This window comes from Euprymna scolopes, chromosome 30, assembly GCF_053919585.1.
Source record: "Euprymna scolopes isolate OS-2025 chromosome 30, ASM5391958v1, whole genome shotgun sequence".
NCBI lineage: Eukaryota > Metazoa > Mollusca > Cephalopoda > Sepiida > Sepiolidae > Euprymna > Euprymna scolopes.
Genome location: NC_136511.1, coordinates 92,158,859 through 92,178,479, shown reverse-complemented (window position 1 = coordinate 92,178,479; position 19,621 = coordinate 92,158,859). Strand labels below are relative to the sequence as shown.

General features: G+C 27.3%; 1 protein-coding gene across 4 annotated transcripts in view; it reads left to right on the top strand.

The window, feature by feature from the left end:
• The window catches only part of LOC145254563 (alpha-catulin-like), a 709,135-nt gene that overhangs the window by 616,005 nt on the left and 73,509 nt on the right, over positions 1 to 19,621 (top strand). For all 4 annotated transcript variants that reach the window (XM_080113145.1, XM_080113148.1, XM_080113146.1 and 1 more), the window contains one exon: positions 19,029 to 19,121. In XM_080113145.1, the coding sequence (XP_079969271.1) occupies positions 19,029 to 19,121 (93 nt within the window). The remainder of the gene's footprint in view (positions 1 to 19,028; positions 19,122 to 19,621) is intronic.

Genomic DNA, 19,621 nt, shown 5'->3' with positions numbered 1-19,621 from the left:
CTCTTTCTACAAACTCACTCCTGAAATATTTCTTCCAATTAATACCTCTTTCATAAAACCACTGTATGAGTATGGTATTCAGGCCTCTGCTCCATATCTAATATATCTAGAATCTGGATAAAATTTAACGACTGGCTACTCGAATGGCCCAGGGATTATAGGATCTGCCTCATGTAAGCCAACTTGAGAAATTTAACCCATGAGTACTGACGTTTATGCAAAGATCTCCTTTTGTGTCATGGGAAAACACTGAATTGAAAAAAAAAATTGGTGATGAAAAATAAGCAACATATTGCCTTTGATATTTTTTTTTAAGGAAGCTTGAATGCCAGTTTGTGTTGTGTCTCCATTTAAAATCATCCTTGTATGTAAGATATTGATGAAACAAATATTAAAGTTAATTCGTTTTTTGTGAAAAAAGTCAGAATAATAAGATTTGAAAGGTATCTTATCCATCATGAGAAACCTAAGAGTGTTACATGCAAGAAGTTTGACATGATTCTGTCAAAATTTGTAAGAGTTCAAACTGATTTGATCTGTAGTGAATGCTGAAAGGTCCACATAATTTCAATCACGGTTTGTGGAAAGAAAGTTGACTGGAAGTCAATTTTTTGTGATACTTATAAGCATTGCTACATAAGAAATGCAGTGGAATTATTGGTAAATTGAGATAGAATAATCAGTTTGTGGGCAAGACAATGGAAATACATGAGAACTCAAATGTGAAGAAGGTATATGTGGATTGTGAATCTATTGAAGTTGTTAGATGTTTTGTTGTTTTGGTGATACCATTGGAGCACAAGGAGAAGCAGGGGCTATAGTGTGATTGCAAGAATTAAGAGTAGATGAAATAAGTTAAGAAAACTTCTGCTATTACTAACCAGCAGGGTGGTACCACTGTTGACCTTAGGAAGAGTCTACCAGGTATGTGTACACTGTGTGATCATGTATAGAAGTAAAATCTAAAGAGTCAAACTTAAAATTGTATGTGTTGTATGATATGATTCATGGATAATGTTCAATTTGAAGACATGATAGAGGAACATTACATTCGTAAAGTAGAGGGAGATGTGTGTAGAACAGGAGACTTTGGTAGTCTGGTTATATTTAAAAAATGGTTTCTTGAGTTAGTAAATCTAAAACAACTGAGGTAACAGATTCAGTTCACAGGTCAATGAAAACATGAAAGTAAATGATAAGAATGAATTTGACCTGGCCAGAGATATGTAAGTTTGGAAGTCAGTTTCTAAAAGCTGTCCAACAGATGCCAGCATGTAAAACAGATATTATACAAAATATGATGGAAGGTGTCAATATGTGCAAGTTTTAACTTTGGTTTAAGAGTTTTTTCTACATGAATAGCATATAGGACAGAATATGATTCAGTAGTTGGAGGCTTTAAACATCATGTGATGGTCCAACAGAATAAAAAAAAACAAGAGAAAAAAACGAGTGCCCATTACATATATGCTTGTCATATTTGTAAGAGAGTGTGTAAGTATTTAAGACAGCTAAACACACACATTCAATTACCACATTTTTTAATACCAAATAACAGGTGACAGCCATATTCACACCTGTATTGTAGTCAATTATTCATATTCAGTCATTAATATTCAGTCATTTATTAATATTCAGTAATTAATTCCTATTCAGTCATTAATTCATATTCAGTCATTATTATTAAGTCATTTCTTCATATTCAGACATTCATTCATATTTAGTCATTCATATTCAGTCATTTATTAATATTTAGTCATTCATATTGAGTCATTTAGTAATATTTAGTCATTCATATTCAATTATTTAGTAATAGTCATTTATTCATATTCAGTCATTCATATTCAGTCATTTATTCATATTCAGTAATACATTATTATTTAGTCATTCATATTCAGTCATTTATTAATATTTAGTCATTCATATTCAGTCATTTATTCATATTTAGTCATTTATTAATATTCAGTCATTTATTCATATTCAGTGATTTATTCATATTCATTCATTGATTCATATTCAGTCATTTATTCATATTCAGTCATTTATTCATATTCAGTTATTTATTCATGTTCAGTAATTTATTCATGTTCAGTCATTTATTCATATTCAGTCATTTATTTATATTCAGTCATTTATTCATAGTCGGTAATTTATTCATAGTCGGTAATTTATTCATCGTCGGTAATTTATTCATATTCAGTCATTTATTCATATTCAGTCATTTATTTATATTCAGTGATTTATTGATATTAAGACATTCATATTCAGTCATTTATTCATATTCAGTCATTTATTCATATTCAGTTATTTATTCATACTCAGTCATTCATTCATATTCAGCCATATATTCATACTCAGTCATTCATTCATTCATATTCAGTCATTTATTAATATTTAGTCATTCATATTCAGTCATTTAGTAATATTTAGTCATTCATATTCAGTTATTTAGTAATAGTCATTTATTCATATTCAGTCATTCATATTCAGTCATTCATATTCAGTCATTAATATTTAGTCGTTTGTTCATATTCAGTAATACATTAATATTTAGTCATTCATATTCAGTCACTTATTAATATTTAGTCATTCATATTCAGTCATTTATTCATATTTAGTCATTTATTAATATTCATTCATTGATTCATATTCAGTCATTTATTCATACTCAGTTATTTATTCATATTCAGTAATTTATTCACATTCAGTCATTTATTTTAAATATTCAGTCATTCATGTTCAGTAATTTATTTATATTCAGTCATTTATTTAAAATATTCAGTCATTCATGTTCAGTCATTTATTCATATTCAGTCATTCATAATCAGTCATTTATCAATATTCAGTCATTCATCATTATTCAGTAATTTATATTTTATTCATATTCAGTCATTAATTCATATTCAGCAATTTATTCATGTTCAGCCATTTATTCATGTTCAGTCATTTATTCATATTCAGCCATTTATTCATATTCAGTCATTTATTGTATGCAGTCATTTATTAATATTCAGTCATTTATTCATATTCAGTCATTTATTCATATTCAGTCATTTATTTATATTCAGTCATTTATTTATATTCAGTCATTTATTCATAGTCGGTAATTTATTCATATTCAGTCATTTATTCATAATCAGACATTTATTTATATTTAGTCATTTATTCATATTCAGTCATTTATTTATATTCATTCATTTATTCATATTCAGTCATTTATTCATACTCAGTCATTCATTCATATTCAGTCATATATTCATACTCAGTCATTCATTCATTTATATTCATTCATTTATTCATATTCCGTCATGTAATCATATTCAGTCATTTATTCATATTCAGTCATTTATTCATATTCAGCCCTTCATATTCAGTCATTTATTCATATTCAGTTATGTATATTCAGTCATTTATTCATATTCAGTCATGTATATTCAGTCATTTATTCATATTCAGCAATTTTTTCATAGTAAGTAATTTATTCATATTCAATCATTGATTCTTATTCAGTCATTTACTCATATTCAGTCATTGATTCATATTATTCATTCATTCATAGTCAGTCATTCATTCATATTCTGTCATTCACTCATAATGAGTCATTTATTTATATTCAGTCATTTATTTATATTCAGTCATTTATTTATATTCAGTCATTTATTAATATTACATCATACATTCATATTCAGTCATATATTCATACTTAGTCATTCATTCATATTCAGTCATTTATTCATATTCAGTCATTTATTCATATTCCGTCATGTAATCATATTCAGTCATTAATTCATATTCAGTCATTTATTCATATTCAGTCATTTATTCATATTCAGTTATATATTGATATTCAGTCATTCATATTCAGTCATTCATTCATATTCAGTCATTTATTCATATTCAGCCATTCATATTCAGTCATTTATTGATATTCATTTATTGATATTCAGTCATTTATTGGTATTCAGTCATTTATTGATATTCAGTCATTTATTCAGCAATTATTTCATAGTAAGTAATTTATGCATAGTAAGTCATTTATTCATATTCAATCATTCATATTGAGTCATTTATTTATATTCCCTGATTTATTCATATTGGGTTATTACTTCATATTCAATCATTGATTCATATTCAGTCATTTACTCATATTCAGTCATTGATTCATATTCAGTCATTCATTCATATTCAGTCATTCATATTCAGTCATTCATTCATTCATATTTAGTCATTTATTCATATTCAGTCATTCATTCATATTCAGTCATTTATTCATATTCAGTCATTCATTTATATTCAGTCATTCATTCATATTCAGTCATTCATTCATATTCAGTCATTCATATTCAGTCATTCATTCATTCATATTTAGTCATTTATTCATATTCAGTCATTCATTCATATTCAGTCATTTATTCATATTCAGTCATTCATTCATATTCAGTCATTCATATTCAGTCATTTATTCATATTCAGTCATTCATTCATATTCAGTCATTTATTCATATTCAGTCATTTATTCATATTCAGTCATTCATTCATATTCAGTCATTTATTCATATTCAATCATTTATTCATATTCAGCCACTTATTCATATTCAGTCATTTATTCATATTCAGCAATTTATTCATTGATCCGTATTCAGTCATTGATTCATCTTCAGTCATTTATTCATACTCAGTCATTTATTGATATTCAGTTATTTATTGATGTTCAGTCATTTATTGATATTCCGTTAGTCATTCATATTCAGTCATTTATTCATATTCATTCATTGATTCATATTCAGTCATTGATTCATATTCAGCCATTTATTCATATTCAGTCATTTATTGATATTCAGTCATTTATTCATATTCTGTCATTAATTCATATTCAGTCATTTATTCATATTAATTCATTTATTTGTATTCAGTCCTTTATTCATATTCAGTCATTTATTCACATTCAGTCATTTATTCATATTCAATCATTTATTAAATTCAGTCATTTATTCAAATTCAGTCATTCATTCATATTCAGTCATTTATTCATATGCAGTCATTTATTCATATTCAGTCATTTATTCATATTCAGCCATTTATTCATCTTCAGTCATTTATTGATATTCAGTCATTTATTCATATTCAGTCAGTTATTCATATTCAGTCATTTATTTGTATTCAGTCATGTATTGATATTCAGTCATTTATTCATATTCAGTCATTCATTCATATTCAGTCATTTATTCATATGCAGTCATTTATTCATATTCAGTCATTCATTCATATTCAGTCATTTATTCATATGCAGTCATTTATTCATATTCAGTCATTCATTCATATTCAGTCATTTATTCATATGCAGTCATTTATTCATATTCAGTCAGTTATTCATATTCAGTCATTTATTTGTATTCAGTCATGTATTGATATTCAGTCATTTATTCAAATTCAGTCATTCATTCATATTCAGTCATTTATTCATATGCAGTCATTTATTCATATTCAGTCATTTATTCATATTCAGCCATTTATTCATCTTCAGTCATTTATTGATATTCAGTCATTTATTCATATTCAGTCAGTTATTCATATTCAGTCATTTATTTGTATTCAGTCATGTATTGATATTCAGTAATTCATTCATATTCAATCATTTATTCATATTCAGTCATTTATTCATATTCTGTTAGTCATTCATATTCAGTCATTTATTCATATTCAGTCATTTGTTCATATTCAGTCATTTGTTCATATTCAGTCATTCATTCATATTCAGACATTTATCCCAAAAGCATCATTTATTCATAGTCAGTCATTTATTCATATTCAGTCATTCATTCATATTCAGTCATTTATTTGTATTCAGTCATTTATTCATAGTCAGCGATTTATTCATATTCAGTCATTTATTCATATTCATTCATTTATTCATATTCCGTCATTTATTCATAGTCAGTCAGTCATTCATATTCCGTCATTTATTCATATTCGGTCATTTACTCATATTCAGTCATTAATTGATATTCAGTCATTAATTGATATTCAGTCATTTATTCATATTCAGTCATTTATTCATATTCAGTCATTCATTCATATTCAGTCATTTATGCATATTCATTCATTTATTCATATTCAGTCATTTATTCATATTCAGTTTTTTAATCATATTCAGTCATTTATTCATATTCAGTTATTCATATTCAGTCATTTATTCATAGTCACTAATATATTTATAATTGGTAATTTATTCATATTCAGTCATTTATTAATATTCATTTATTCATATTCAGTCATTCATTCATATTCAGTCATGTATTGATGTTCAGTCATTTATTCATGTTCAGTCATTTATTCATCTTCAGTCATTCATTCATATTCAGTCATTTATTCATACTCAGTAATTTATTCATATTCAGTCATTTATTCATATTCAGTCATTTATTGATATTCCGTTAGTCATTCATATTCAGTCATTTATTCATATTCATTCATTGGTTCATATTCAGCCATTTATTCATATTCAGTCATTTATTGATATTCAGTCAGTTATTCATATTCTGTCATTAATTCATATTCAGTTATTTATTCATATTAATTCATTTATTTGTATTCAGTCATTTGTTGATAGTCATTTATTCACATTCAGTCATTTATTCATATTCAGTCATTTATTCATATTCAGTCATTCATTCATATTCAGTCATTTATTCATATGCAGTCATTTATTCATATTCCGTCATTTATTCATATTCAGTCATTTATTCATATTCCGTTAGTCATTCATATTCAGTGAATTTATACAAATTCAGTGATTTATTCATAATCAGTCATTCATTCACAGTCAGTCAGATATTCAGTAATTTATTCATTGATTTATATTCAGACATGTATTCATATTCAGTATTTTATTGATATTCTGTCATTTATTCATATTCAGTCAGTTATTCATATTCAGTCATTTATTTGTATTCAGTCATTTATTCATATTCAGTCATTTATTGATATTCAGTCATTTATTTATATTCAGTCATTTATACATATTCAGTGATTTATTCATACTCAGTCATTCATTCATATTCAGTCATTTATTTATAGTCAGTTATTTATTCATTGATTCATATTCAGTCATTGATTCATATTCAGCCGTTTATTCATATCAAGTCATTTATTCATATTCCGTCATTTCTTCATATTATGTTAGTCATTTATATTCAGTCATTTATTCATATTCAGTCATTTATTCATATTCAGTCATTCATTCATATTCAGTCATTTATTCATATTCAGTTATTTATTCATTTAATCATATCTAGTCATTTATTCATATTCAGTCATTTATTCATATTCAGTCATTTCTTCATATAATGTTAGTCATTTATATTCAGTCATTTATTCATATTCAGTCATTTATTCATATTCAGTCATTTATTCATATGCAGCCATTTATTCATATTCATTCGTTTATTCATATTCCGTCATTTATTCATAGTCAGTCATTCATATTCCGTCATTTATTCATATTCAGTCATTTATTCATATTCAGTCATTTGTTCATATTCAGTCATTAATTGATATTCAGTTATTTATTCATATTCAGTTATTTATTGATATGCAGTCATTTAATCATATTCAGTCATTTATTCATATTCAGTCATTCATTCATATTCATTCATTTATTCATATTCAGTCATTTATTCATATTCAGTCATTTATTTGTATTCAGTCATTTATTCATAGTCAGCCATTTATTCATATTCAGTCATTTATTCATATCATTCATTTAATCATATTCCGTCATTTATTCATAGTCAGTCATTCATATTCCGTAATTTATTCAAATTAGTCATTTATTTATATTCAGTCATTTATTCATATTCAGTCATTAATTGATATTCAGTTATTTATTCATATTCAGTTATTTATTTATAGTCAGTCATTTATTCATATTCAGTAATTTATTCATATTTAGTCATTCATATTGAGTCATTTATTCAAATTCAGTCATTTATTCATATTCAGTTATTTATTTATATTCCCTGATTTATTCATATTTGGTCATTACTTCATATTTAGGCATTGATTCATATTCAGTCATTGATTCATATTCATTCATTTATTTATAATCATTCATTTATTCATAGTCAGTCATTTATTCATATGCAATCATTCAACCATAGTCACTCATTTATTTATATTCAGTTATTCATTGGTATTCCGCCATTGATGTACATTCAGTCATTGATTCAAAGTAATCATTCATTCATATTAATTCATTCATTCGTATTCAGTCATTCATTCATAATGAGTCATTTATTTATATTTAGTCAGTTATTCATATTTAGTCATTTATTCATATTCAGTCATTTAGTCATATTCAGTCATTCATTCATATTCAGTGGTTTATTCATATTCAGTGATTTATTCATATTCAGTAATTCATTCATATTTTGTCATTAATTCATATTCAGTTATTTATTCATATTAATTCATTTATTTGTATTCAGTCATTTGTTTATATTCAGTCAGTTATTCATATTCTGTCATTTATTTTTATTCAGTTATTTATTCATATTTAGTCATTTATTCAAATTCAGTCATTCATTCATATTCAATCATTTATTCATATGCAGTCATTTATTCATATTCTGTCATTTATTCATATTCAGTCATTTATTCATATTCTGTTAGTCATTCATATTCAGTGAATTTATACAAATTCAGTGATTTATTTATAATCAGTCATTCATTCATAGTCAGTCAGATATTCAGTTATTTATTCATTGATTTATATTCAGCCATTTATGCATATTCAGTCATTTATTGATATTCAGTCATTTATTCATATTCAGTCATTTATTCTTAGTCAGTCATTCATATTCTGTCATTAATTCATATTCAGTCATTAATTCATATTCAGTCATTTATTCATATTCAGTCATTTATTTATTGTCAGTCAGTCATTCATATTCCGTCATTTATTCATATTCAGTCATTTATTGATATTTTGTCATTCATTCATATTCAGTCTTTCATTCATATTCAGTGGTGTATTCATATTCAGTGATTCATTCATATTCTGTCATTAATTCATATTTAGTTATTTATTCATAAGTATTCATTTATTTGTATTCAGTCATTTGTTGATATTCAGTCAGATATTCATATTCTGTAATTAATTCATGTTCAGTCAGTTATTCATATTAATTCATTTATTTGTATTCAGTCATTTATTCACATTCAGTCATTTATTCATATTCAATCATTTATTCATATTCAGTCATTTATTCAAATTCAGTCATTCATTCATATTCAGTCATGTATTCATATGCAGTCATTTATTCATATTCAGTCATTTATTCATATGCAGTCATTTATTTATATTCCGTCATTTATTCATATTCAGTCATTTATTCATATTCCGTTAGTCATTCATATTCAGCGAATTTATACAAATTCAGTGATTTATACATAATCAGTCATTCATTCATAGTCAGTCAGTTATTCATATTCAGTAATTTATTCATTGATTCATAGTCAGCCATTTATTCATATTCAGTCATTTATTGATATTCAGTCATTTATTCATAGTCAGTCAGTCATTCATATTCTGTCACTTATTCATATTCAGTCATTTATTGATATTCAGTCATTTATTGATATTCAGTCATTTATTTATATTCAGTCATTTATACATATTCAGTGATTTATTCGTACTCAGTCATTCATTCATATTCAGTCATTTATTCATAGTCAGTTATTTATTCATTGATTCATATTCAGTTATTAATTCATATTCAGCCGTTTATTCATATTCAGTCATTTATTAATATTCAGTCATTTATTCATTTTCAGTCATTTATTTGTATTCAATCATTTATTCATAGTCAGCCATTTATTCATATTCATTCATTTATTCATATTCCGTCATTTATTCATAGTCAGTCATTCATATTCCGTCATTGATTCATATTCAGTCATTTATTCATATTCAGTCATTTATTCATATTCAGTCATTAATTGATATTCAGTTATGAATTCATATTCAGTTATTTATTGATATTCAGTCATTTATTGATATTCAGTCATTTATTCATATTCAGTCATTTATTCATATTCAGTCATTTATTCATATTCCGTCATTTATTCATAGTCAGTCATTTATTCATATTCAGTCATTCATTCATATTCATTCATTTATTCATATCATTCAATTATTCATATTCCGTCATTTATTCATAGTCAGTCATTCATATTCCGTCATTTATTCATATTCAGCCATTCATATTGAGCCATTTATTCAAATTCAGCCATTTATTCATATTCAGTCATTTATTTATATTCCCTGATGTATTCATATTTTGTCATTACTTCATATTCAGGCATTGATTCATATTTAGTCATTTATTCATATTCAGTCATTGATTCATATTCAGTCAGTTATTTATATTCAGTCATTCATTCATATTCAGTCATTTATTTATAATCATTCATTTATTCATAGTCAGTCATTTATTCATATGCAATCATTCAAACATAGTCACTCATTTATTTATATGCAGTTATTCATTGGTATTCCGGCATTCATTTACATTCAGTCATTGATTCAAAGTAATCATTCATTCATATTAATTCATTCATTCATATTCAATCATTCATTCATAGTCACTCATGCATTCATAATGAGTCATTTATTTATATTGAGTCATTTATTCATATTCAGTCATTTAGTCATATTCAGTCATTTTATTCATAGTCAGTCATTTATTCATATTCAGTCATCTATTCATATTCAGACATACATTCGTATTCAGTCATTCATTCATATTCAGTCATTCATTCACATTCATTCATATTCGGTCATTTATATTCAGTCATTTATCCATATTCAGTCATTTATTCATATTCAGTCATTTATTCATATTCAGTCTTTCATTCATATTCAGTCATTCATTCATATTCAGTCTTTCATTCATATTCAGTGGTTTATTCATATTCAGTGATTTATTTATATTCAGTAATTTATTCATATTCAGTCATTCATTCATTCATATTCAGTCATTCATTCATTCATATTCAGTCATTCATTCATTCATATTCAGTCATTTACTCATATTCAGTCATTTATCCATAGTCAGTCATTTATTCATATTTAGTAATTTATTCATATTCAGTCAGTTATTCATATTCAGTCATTTATTATTATTCAGTCATTCATTCATATTCATTCATATTCAGTCATTTATTCATATTCAGTCATTTATCCATATTCAGTCATTCATTCATTCATATATATTCATTCATTCATTCATATTCAGTCATTCATTTATTCATATTCAGTCATTTATTCATATTCAGTCATTTATTCATATTCAGTCATTTATTCATATTCAGTCATTCATTCATATTCAGTCATTTATTCATATTCAGTCATTTATTCATATTCAGTCATTCATTCATTTATATTCATTCATTCATATTCATTCATTCATTCATATTCAGTCATTCATTTATTCATATTTAGTCATTTATTCATATTCAGTCATTTATTCAAATTCAGTCATTCATTCATTGATTCAGTCATTGATTCATATTCAGTCATTTATTCATATTCAGTCATTTATTCAAATTCAGTCATTTATTCATATTCAGTCATTCATTCATTTATTCATATTCAGTCATTCATTCATATTTAGTCATTTATTCATATTCAGTCATTTATTCATGTTCAGTCATGTATTCAAATTCAGTCATTTATTCATATTCAGTCATTTATTCATATTCAGTCATTTATTCATATTCAGTCATTCATTCATATTCAGTCATTTATTCATATTCAGTCATTTATTCATATTCAGTCATTCATTCATATTCAGTCATTTATCCATATCTAGTAATGTATTCATATTCAGTCATTCATTCATATTCAGTCATTCATTCATTCATATTCATTCATTCATATTCATTCATTCATTCATATTCAGTCATTCATTTAGTCATATTCAGTCATTTATTCATATTCAGTCATTTATTCATATTCAGTCATTTATTCAAATTCAGTCATTTATTCATATTCAGTCATTCATTCATTTATTCATATTCAGTCATTCATTCATATTTAGTCATTTATTCATATTCAGTAATTTATTCATGTTCAGTCATTTATTCAAATTCAGTCATTTATTCAAATTCAGTCATTGATTCATATTCAGTCATTTATTCATATTCAGTCATTTATTCAAATTCAGTCATTCATTCATATTCAGTCATTCATTCATATTCAGTAATTGATTCATATTCAGTCATTTATTCAAATTCAGTCATTGATTCATATTCAGTCATTTATGCATATTCAGTCATTTATTCATATTCAGTCATTTATTTATATTCAGTCATTCATTCATATTCAGTCATTTATTCATATTCAGTCATTTATTCATATTCAGTCATTCATTCATATTCAGTCATTTATCCATATCTAGTAATGTATTCATATTCAGTCATTCATTCATATTCAGTCATTCATTCATTCATATTCATTCATTCATATTCATTCATTCATTCATATTCAGTCATTCATTTAGTCATATTCAGTCATTTATTCATATTCAGTCATTTATTCATATTCAGTCATTTATTCATATTCAGTCATTTATTCATATTCAGTCATTCATTCATATTCAGTCATTTATCCATATCTAGTAATGTATTCATATTCAGTCATTCATTCATATTCAGTCATTCATTCATTCATATTCATTCATTCATATTCATTCATTCATTCATATTCAGTCATTCATTTATTCATATTCAGTCATTTATTCATATTCAGTCATTTATTCATATTCAGTCATTTATTCATATTCAGTCATTTATTCATATTCAGTCATTTATTCATATGAAGTAAAGGATTTGTGTACTTGTATGTACAGGATACACTTCTTTGCATATTTTGTGTACAGCATTAGCTTCTTAACTAAAGAACTGGTTATTATGAATTTTGCAGCACAATTGTGCAGATGTCAGTGTCTAATGTGGGCTATTTTTAGTTTAACTTAGTTATATGAAAAGGGATGATTTCAAACATCTTAGTGTGTTAAGTTTTAACAGTTGTTATTAGACATTTTTATGGAGTCAAATATGAGCATGACTTCAATTCTTTGAATTTCAGTTTCTTAAGGTCTCTTAAATTTTAAAGATGTTTTCTAGAATCAGTCATCTAATTGATTCTAACCGGTCCTTTAAATGCAATTGTTTGATATCTCTTGCACTTATTTTCCTGGTATACTTCCTAGGTAGTTTTTGAAATTCTGTTTCATGAACCTAGTTGCTCCCATAATTACTGAAATAAAGATCTTCCTAAGATTCCAATTTCTTTTTATGCTGTACATAAGACATTGGTATTTTCTTATCTTCTCCTTCTCTGTTCTGTGTAAACCAGCATCATTAGGGTATACACTTCAACTAGAGCTTATACTTTCTCCCTATTATCTTTTATCACTATACTAGTTTTAACAGCTTTGTTTTCTAAATATATAGCTGTAGGTATTTCATAGTCAATGATGTAGTGACTTACATCAAACTGTTCTTTCTGGACTTCCACTTTTATTATAAAACAAATAAAAAAAAAGGCATGAAAGAAAATGTGTAACTTTTGTGCATGATTTAAATTTTTTACATATATTCTACAAAAATAATACCTTTTTTTTTAAAAATAGAATACAATGGTTTTTTTTTAATAGTTTGAATCTGTTTTAGTATTATAGAAATATATTACTTTATTAAATATTTATTGATTTGAGCGATACAAATAACTAGTGCCGAAAACTTTGGTTAACTACCCTAAAATGCTAGAATTTCTCTGAAATGGAGGATCATTTTACATTAAATTTTAATTCATAAAAGATTCTCCACTATAATTCTACCAAATTGGTTGCGTTATTTCTAGTAATGCAGAATTTAAGTTTTTTTGGATGAAGGAGTTAAGAAAGAAATCCTCCTTCCTGAGTGAAAAAAATACTACCCAATAAAATAAAACCAAAAACAGTTAAAAAAACTAAAGATGGAAATTTACTAGCAGAAAATGAAACGAAAATTCAAAGTGGGAGAATTAAAAAAATTTAAACTTTTTCATTGTTATATGCTAGTGTGTATAAGTAACAAAGAGACTATTCTATTATGGGATGAATAAATAGGTGTCGGTTGAAAATCACTTAAAAACCAGACTTTTGTTTTAATTTAAATTCATTGGCAACAATATTTATGCAATTTTTAAAAAATTTATTTACTCCAAAAGTATTTTTGCTTAATGTAAAATGATCCTCCATTTCAGAGAAATTCTAGCATTTTAGGGTAGTTAACCAAAGTTTTCGGTACTAGTTCCTTACATCGCTCAAATCAATAAATATATAATAAATATAATTTCATCTTCTTCGTATGATGGAGTTTCGTCTTTGAAATTAAACATGTCTGTGAATTTTACACATCGGATTCTTTTTATTTTATTTTTCTCTGGAAAAAATACTAAATAGGCTGGGCTTTTTTATCATACAAAGAACAAATCAAATATTAAAACCGGTAGTGGTATATTCTACCACTACCGGTTTTAATATTTAATTTGCTCTTTTTATCTATAAATGCAAAGCAAGTTGAACCAAACATATGCATTCTGCTTAAATTTGTTTTTCTGCCACAGAAAGCTTCATATGGGGTTTTAGATAGTCTTTTGTTAAAGTACTGGTTGCGTATATATGCAGCTACCATAAGTGTGTACATCCAGAGGTTTTTGTGGAGTTTTGGTTCAATGTATAGACATCTTGCCATTTCAAAACATGTCCACCATGATCTTTCTGCAGTCCCGTATTGGTGTAGTGATTTGGAGCCGATTTTTCGTGCTTGATACGATGGTTAATTAATCAAAGTTCAAAGTCTTTATTAGCAAATTCTGTACCATTGTCAGAGCGAATACATTTTACTTCACATGTTTCATGTCGGCTAGATACTATTTAGTTGTCAGCAGGGTATCAGATTTGTTTTTTTTTAAAACAAACATTATTAAATCAGAATAATCGTCTACAAAATTCGATGCATACCTGAAATTTTCTCTGTCCACGGGACTGTTCAAGTCACAATGTACCAGTGATAGGATTATACTGGACTTCTTGTCTGGTATCTTGTTTTGATATTTTGTCATTTTTCCTTGTGAACAAATGTTGCAATTTTTTGATGTTTTTATTTTCATTCCATCAACCACATTCGGCAACTTTTTGATATCTGGAATATTGCAGTGCCCAAGAATTTTATACCATGTCTGTAAATCATGGCAAGCGTTTTTTGATGGGACTACGCTATTTAAATAATATAGTTTTCTATTTTCTTTAATGTCAAATACAGTTCTATTTGGGTACACCAGTTTTGATTTATTGGGGCTAAAGTTTATATTTGCACCTTGTTTAATGGCTGCTTGTACAGAAAACATATTTTGTTTAAATTTCAGGATTAGAAGAGTGTTTTTCAGAATACAGAAACAAAGTTCACCTTTATTATTCCTTAGTGAGATTTTAGCATCACCTCTCTTCAAAAGATATTGTTTACTTGACTGTCGTCAGCCAGTTCTACTAAGTGACTGTGTGGCTTAAAGTTGGGATCAAAATTGATTAAATTAGATTCCTTCATAATTACATGTGCCGTTGCACCACAATCGACAAGAAAATTGTTACTGCTTGTTGAAGCATCAAACATACATGAAAATAAAAATGTATGTTCGCTAATGGAGCTCTCCACATTTTTAATGGAGTCTCCTTTGAAATTCTTATATCTACATTGGAAACTTGTGATTAGGTCGCCCACAATTATAGCAAATAATTTTCATACATTTTTAGGAGGAAAATTGTTTTTGGAAAAGTTGCGGTTTTTATTCCAGGCATGGGTATAATTAAATTTTGGTGTTTTATGTGTGCATTTTTAAATTTCATGATATTTGTAGATTCGTTTTTTTTTTTTTCTGCAATCATTTTCTCAGTTTTTTTATAACTCCTGAGTTACTTGAATTGACAAGAAGTCATGGGTTTTTCTTTCTAGGTTATCACAGTGGTAAATGGCTTGAAATCACTCGGTAACCCTTTAAGAACCATGGAGATAAACAGACTGTCGCTAATAACTTCGCCAGACATTTTTAAAGAATTTGCGGTGGTTTCAGCCCTTATAAGATAATCTGTAATCGGCTCGGCTTCTATACATTTTAGAGATGTCAGTTCAGTATATAAAGGTTTTCCTTTCGATAAATAATGTTCTCTTAATATGTTTAATGCTTTGTACCCAACATCCAGAGCTTCTCTCATCGCCAGTGATAGATTTCGGTCATCTAAACAATTATTATTATGTATTAATTCCACAAAGACAGTTGCATTCTTTTCGATAAAGTCAGGGTCATGTCTGTTTTCAGGTTGTACCTAAATTACTTTGTGTAACTTTTGAATTCATAAGTCTTCTAAAAATTTCACTTTCTAAAATTCGAATTTTGATTCTGATCCATCGAAATAAAATCTAACGCCGGTCCATAACCTCTTGAATTGGAACTCAACCTAATCTATAATATAAAAGGCAAAACAGTGTGCGCATTTGTGAGAGGCTTTTTTCGCTGGGCTTCTCAACAAGATTACTATTTTGGAGAACTTATACTCCCTAGATTATAATATATCCGATTCAAAAACAGATGTCGTCTCTATCTTTATTTTGCTCGAGTTTTAAAAAAATCCCTGGTTTTGAGTGTTGTGGTTTGTTTTTCTCGTATAAAAGTGAAACTGATTGAAGTGAATAGCAGTGCCTGGCTTTCCCAGCTGGGATGTCCAGAAAAGCAATCAGCTTTGATCAATGTGGGGAAGCCCTTCATATCAGACAATTGCTATTCATTTGGACACTGCCAGAGTTTCCCCTTTATGGGTCCAGCTGGTTTTCCCTATCATCGTGGGGAAACAAGTATGGGGCAGAAAGCTAAACTGGCCTACAGCCAGACTTTCATTTCTGCGCCTGCATGATTCATTTCTTTATCATCTCTAAATTTGAACACTTTACACTTCCACTCGCGTCATGGTGCAGCGGTTTTCTTTCACTTTTTTTTCTGCCGTCGTGTCATGGGTTCGAGCCTGCCTACCTACTAACATTTTTTTTTTTTTTACACACCTACAAACACTCGGGCAACGCTGGCACTTCCACTAGTTATGAATAAATAACAAGATGCTTTGAACAATTATCAAAGCAACAAACTTTAAAAAGTTAAATCCATACTTAAAAAATTGATACCAGATTTCAGAAAGTCACACAAAAACGAATGGTTTTGTTTCGTACTTGCATAGGACACACATACATAATCCACTCCTTCCTTTTGGAAAATTAAGACCCTCTAGAATGCTTGGCATGCCAAGAACACTTTATTGTAAAGCACTTCATTCTAGATTGTGGCGATCTCACACATATTTGTCAAAACTTTTACATTGTCAACAACTTGAAAGAACAGAAAAAACAAATTTTGACACAATTTTAATTTTCTTGAAAAAAGCAAACCTGTACAAAAGAATACAACCCTAACCTGATTTTATCTAATAAATGGCTGTATGAACCTTACTTGATCTTATAAATGACAATAAGAACCTGACTTGATCCAATTAATGGCTCACAATGAACCTAACTTAATCCAACGAATGACTCAAAGGATCTGACTTAGTCCAACAGTAGACTCAAAGGACCTGATTTGATCCAATAAACGATTCAATGAACCTGATTTGATCCAATAAATGACTCAATGAACTTAACTTGGTCAGACCTCTACTGATTTCTTCCTGTATAGTTTTATTTCATACATAGCCCCTAAATTCTCACTGACTTTTTCCCATTGTAATTGGCCATCACTTCTGCATTTATTCTTTGCCAATTAAATGAATGAATGACCAAAAGGACCTAACTTAATCCAACGAATGACTCAAGGGACCTGGCTTGATCCAACAAATGACTCAGAGGACTTAATCCAACAAACGATTACAAATATTTGATCCAGCAAACGATGACGAAAACAAAAGACTGTCTGTATTCAATAAATGATTTGGCATCAAATGACCCACTGTGATTGATATGCCATAAAACACCAATGAATTGTTTTATCACATATCAATCTCTTCTTACTGCAAATGATATCATGGAAAGAAGAATTCTTTAATTCAGTATTAAAATATCAAGTTTCCATAAAGCCATACATTAGTTAAAATTCAACATTATTCAAATGATAGTGGGGTATTAAATAGACCTAACGAATGTTGAGTACATGAGTAGTATAATCGATACCCTTGCAGATCATGAAATTTTCTCAGTTGTTAAAATTTAGTTGTATCTGTTGTTGCATTCACTTTTTAAAGATATTCACCCACCCCACTTTAGCTATAAGTTACTTCTACTTAATGAAGCATTTTCAGTGAGTATTCTTTTCATATTAACTGAAGAATTCATATATAATAAAACAATCAATTGTAAAGAGAATTAGTATTTGAAACGTCTGAAAAGATGAGGATATTTCCTGTCAAAGGGGGTTCTCTCTTTTGAGTTTTCAGAATATTCTTTTTTTGATTTGCTTCTCTTTTTTAATGTCTTTGTTTTTTTTTAATAAATCTAACTAGAAAATACATGACTTGTGTGTATTTACAAATCTCTTCAGATATTTGATTAAAACATGTTTTCAATGTTACACATAAAAACAAAACAATTTCAGCATTAAATGAATCATTAGGGTTGATATGCTATAAAATCGATAATAATCAGAGATTACAGCAGCTGAAAAGCTGATGCTTCATATCAAAACATTTAGTCTTTCAAGAGACAGAGGAGGAGGAGGAGGAGGAGGAGAGTAGAAAAGCTGATGATGCAGCAGCTAAATGTCATTCACTATGAAGATAGTCAGACGAATCTGGTTGTAAATAATCTCTATCATAATTCCTCATGCCGAATGAAAATTCTGATGGAAATGAAGTGTGTTAACTGATTGAATACTTTTTCTTGAACAGGTGTGCAAATTACTTCGTCATATTGCAAACACTGGACCTCTCATCATTACAGCTGAGCACAATGAAGCTGTCATTCGTACCACCTGTCCGCTGGTAAGTTGAAAATACAACATTATTTATTGATACAATCTGACTCATAGTAAAAACAGACTCTTACATGCAAACAAAAATTTCATTAATTTTTTTGTTGTTTTTATATTTTTCCATTTTGTAACATTAAATTCTTTTTAAAAATTTCATGTGAAATTTCTTGAGACTAAAATCACAAAATTGGTCAGTATTATTTAAGAAAAAAAAAACAGAAAAGAAATCTTGATCTTTATTGGAGTGAGCAATCAAATAACTTGTATCAGTTGTATATAATTATCGAGCTTATAATACTAGAAAGAGGCAGCTTAGGTTAGGAACCTGGAGAAAGTTGAATGAACTAAAAAAAAACACAATGAAAAATAATCCAAAATTCCAAAAGGAGAGAAATTAAAAATCGCAAGTCCTTTGATCTAACATCAAGGTAAATAATGGACAATTATAAATACTGTTCATCAAATATTTTAAACATGATTTGATTTAGAATTCTGACTAAAATTAGGTAA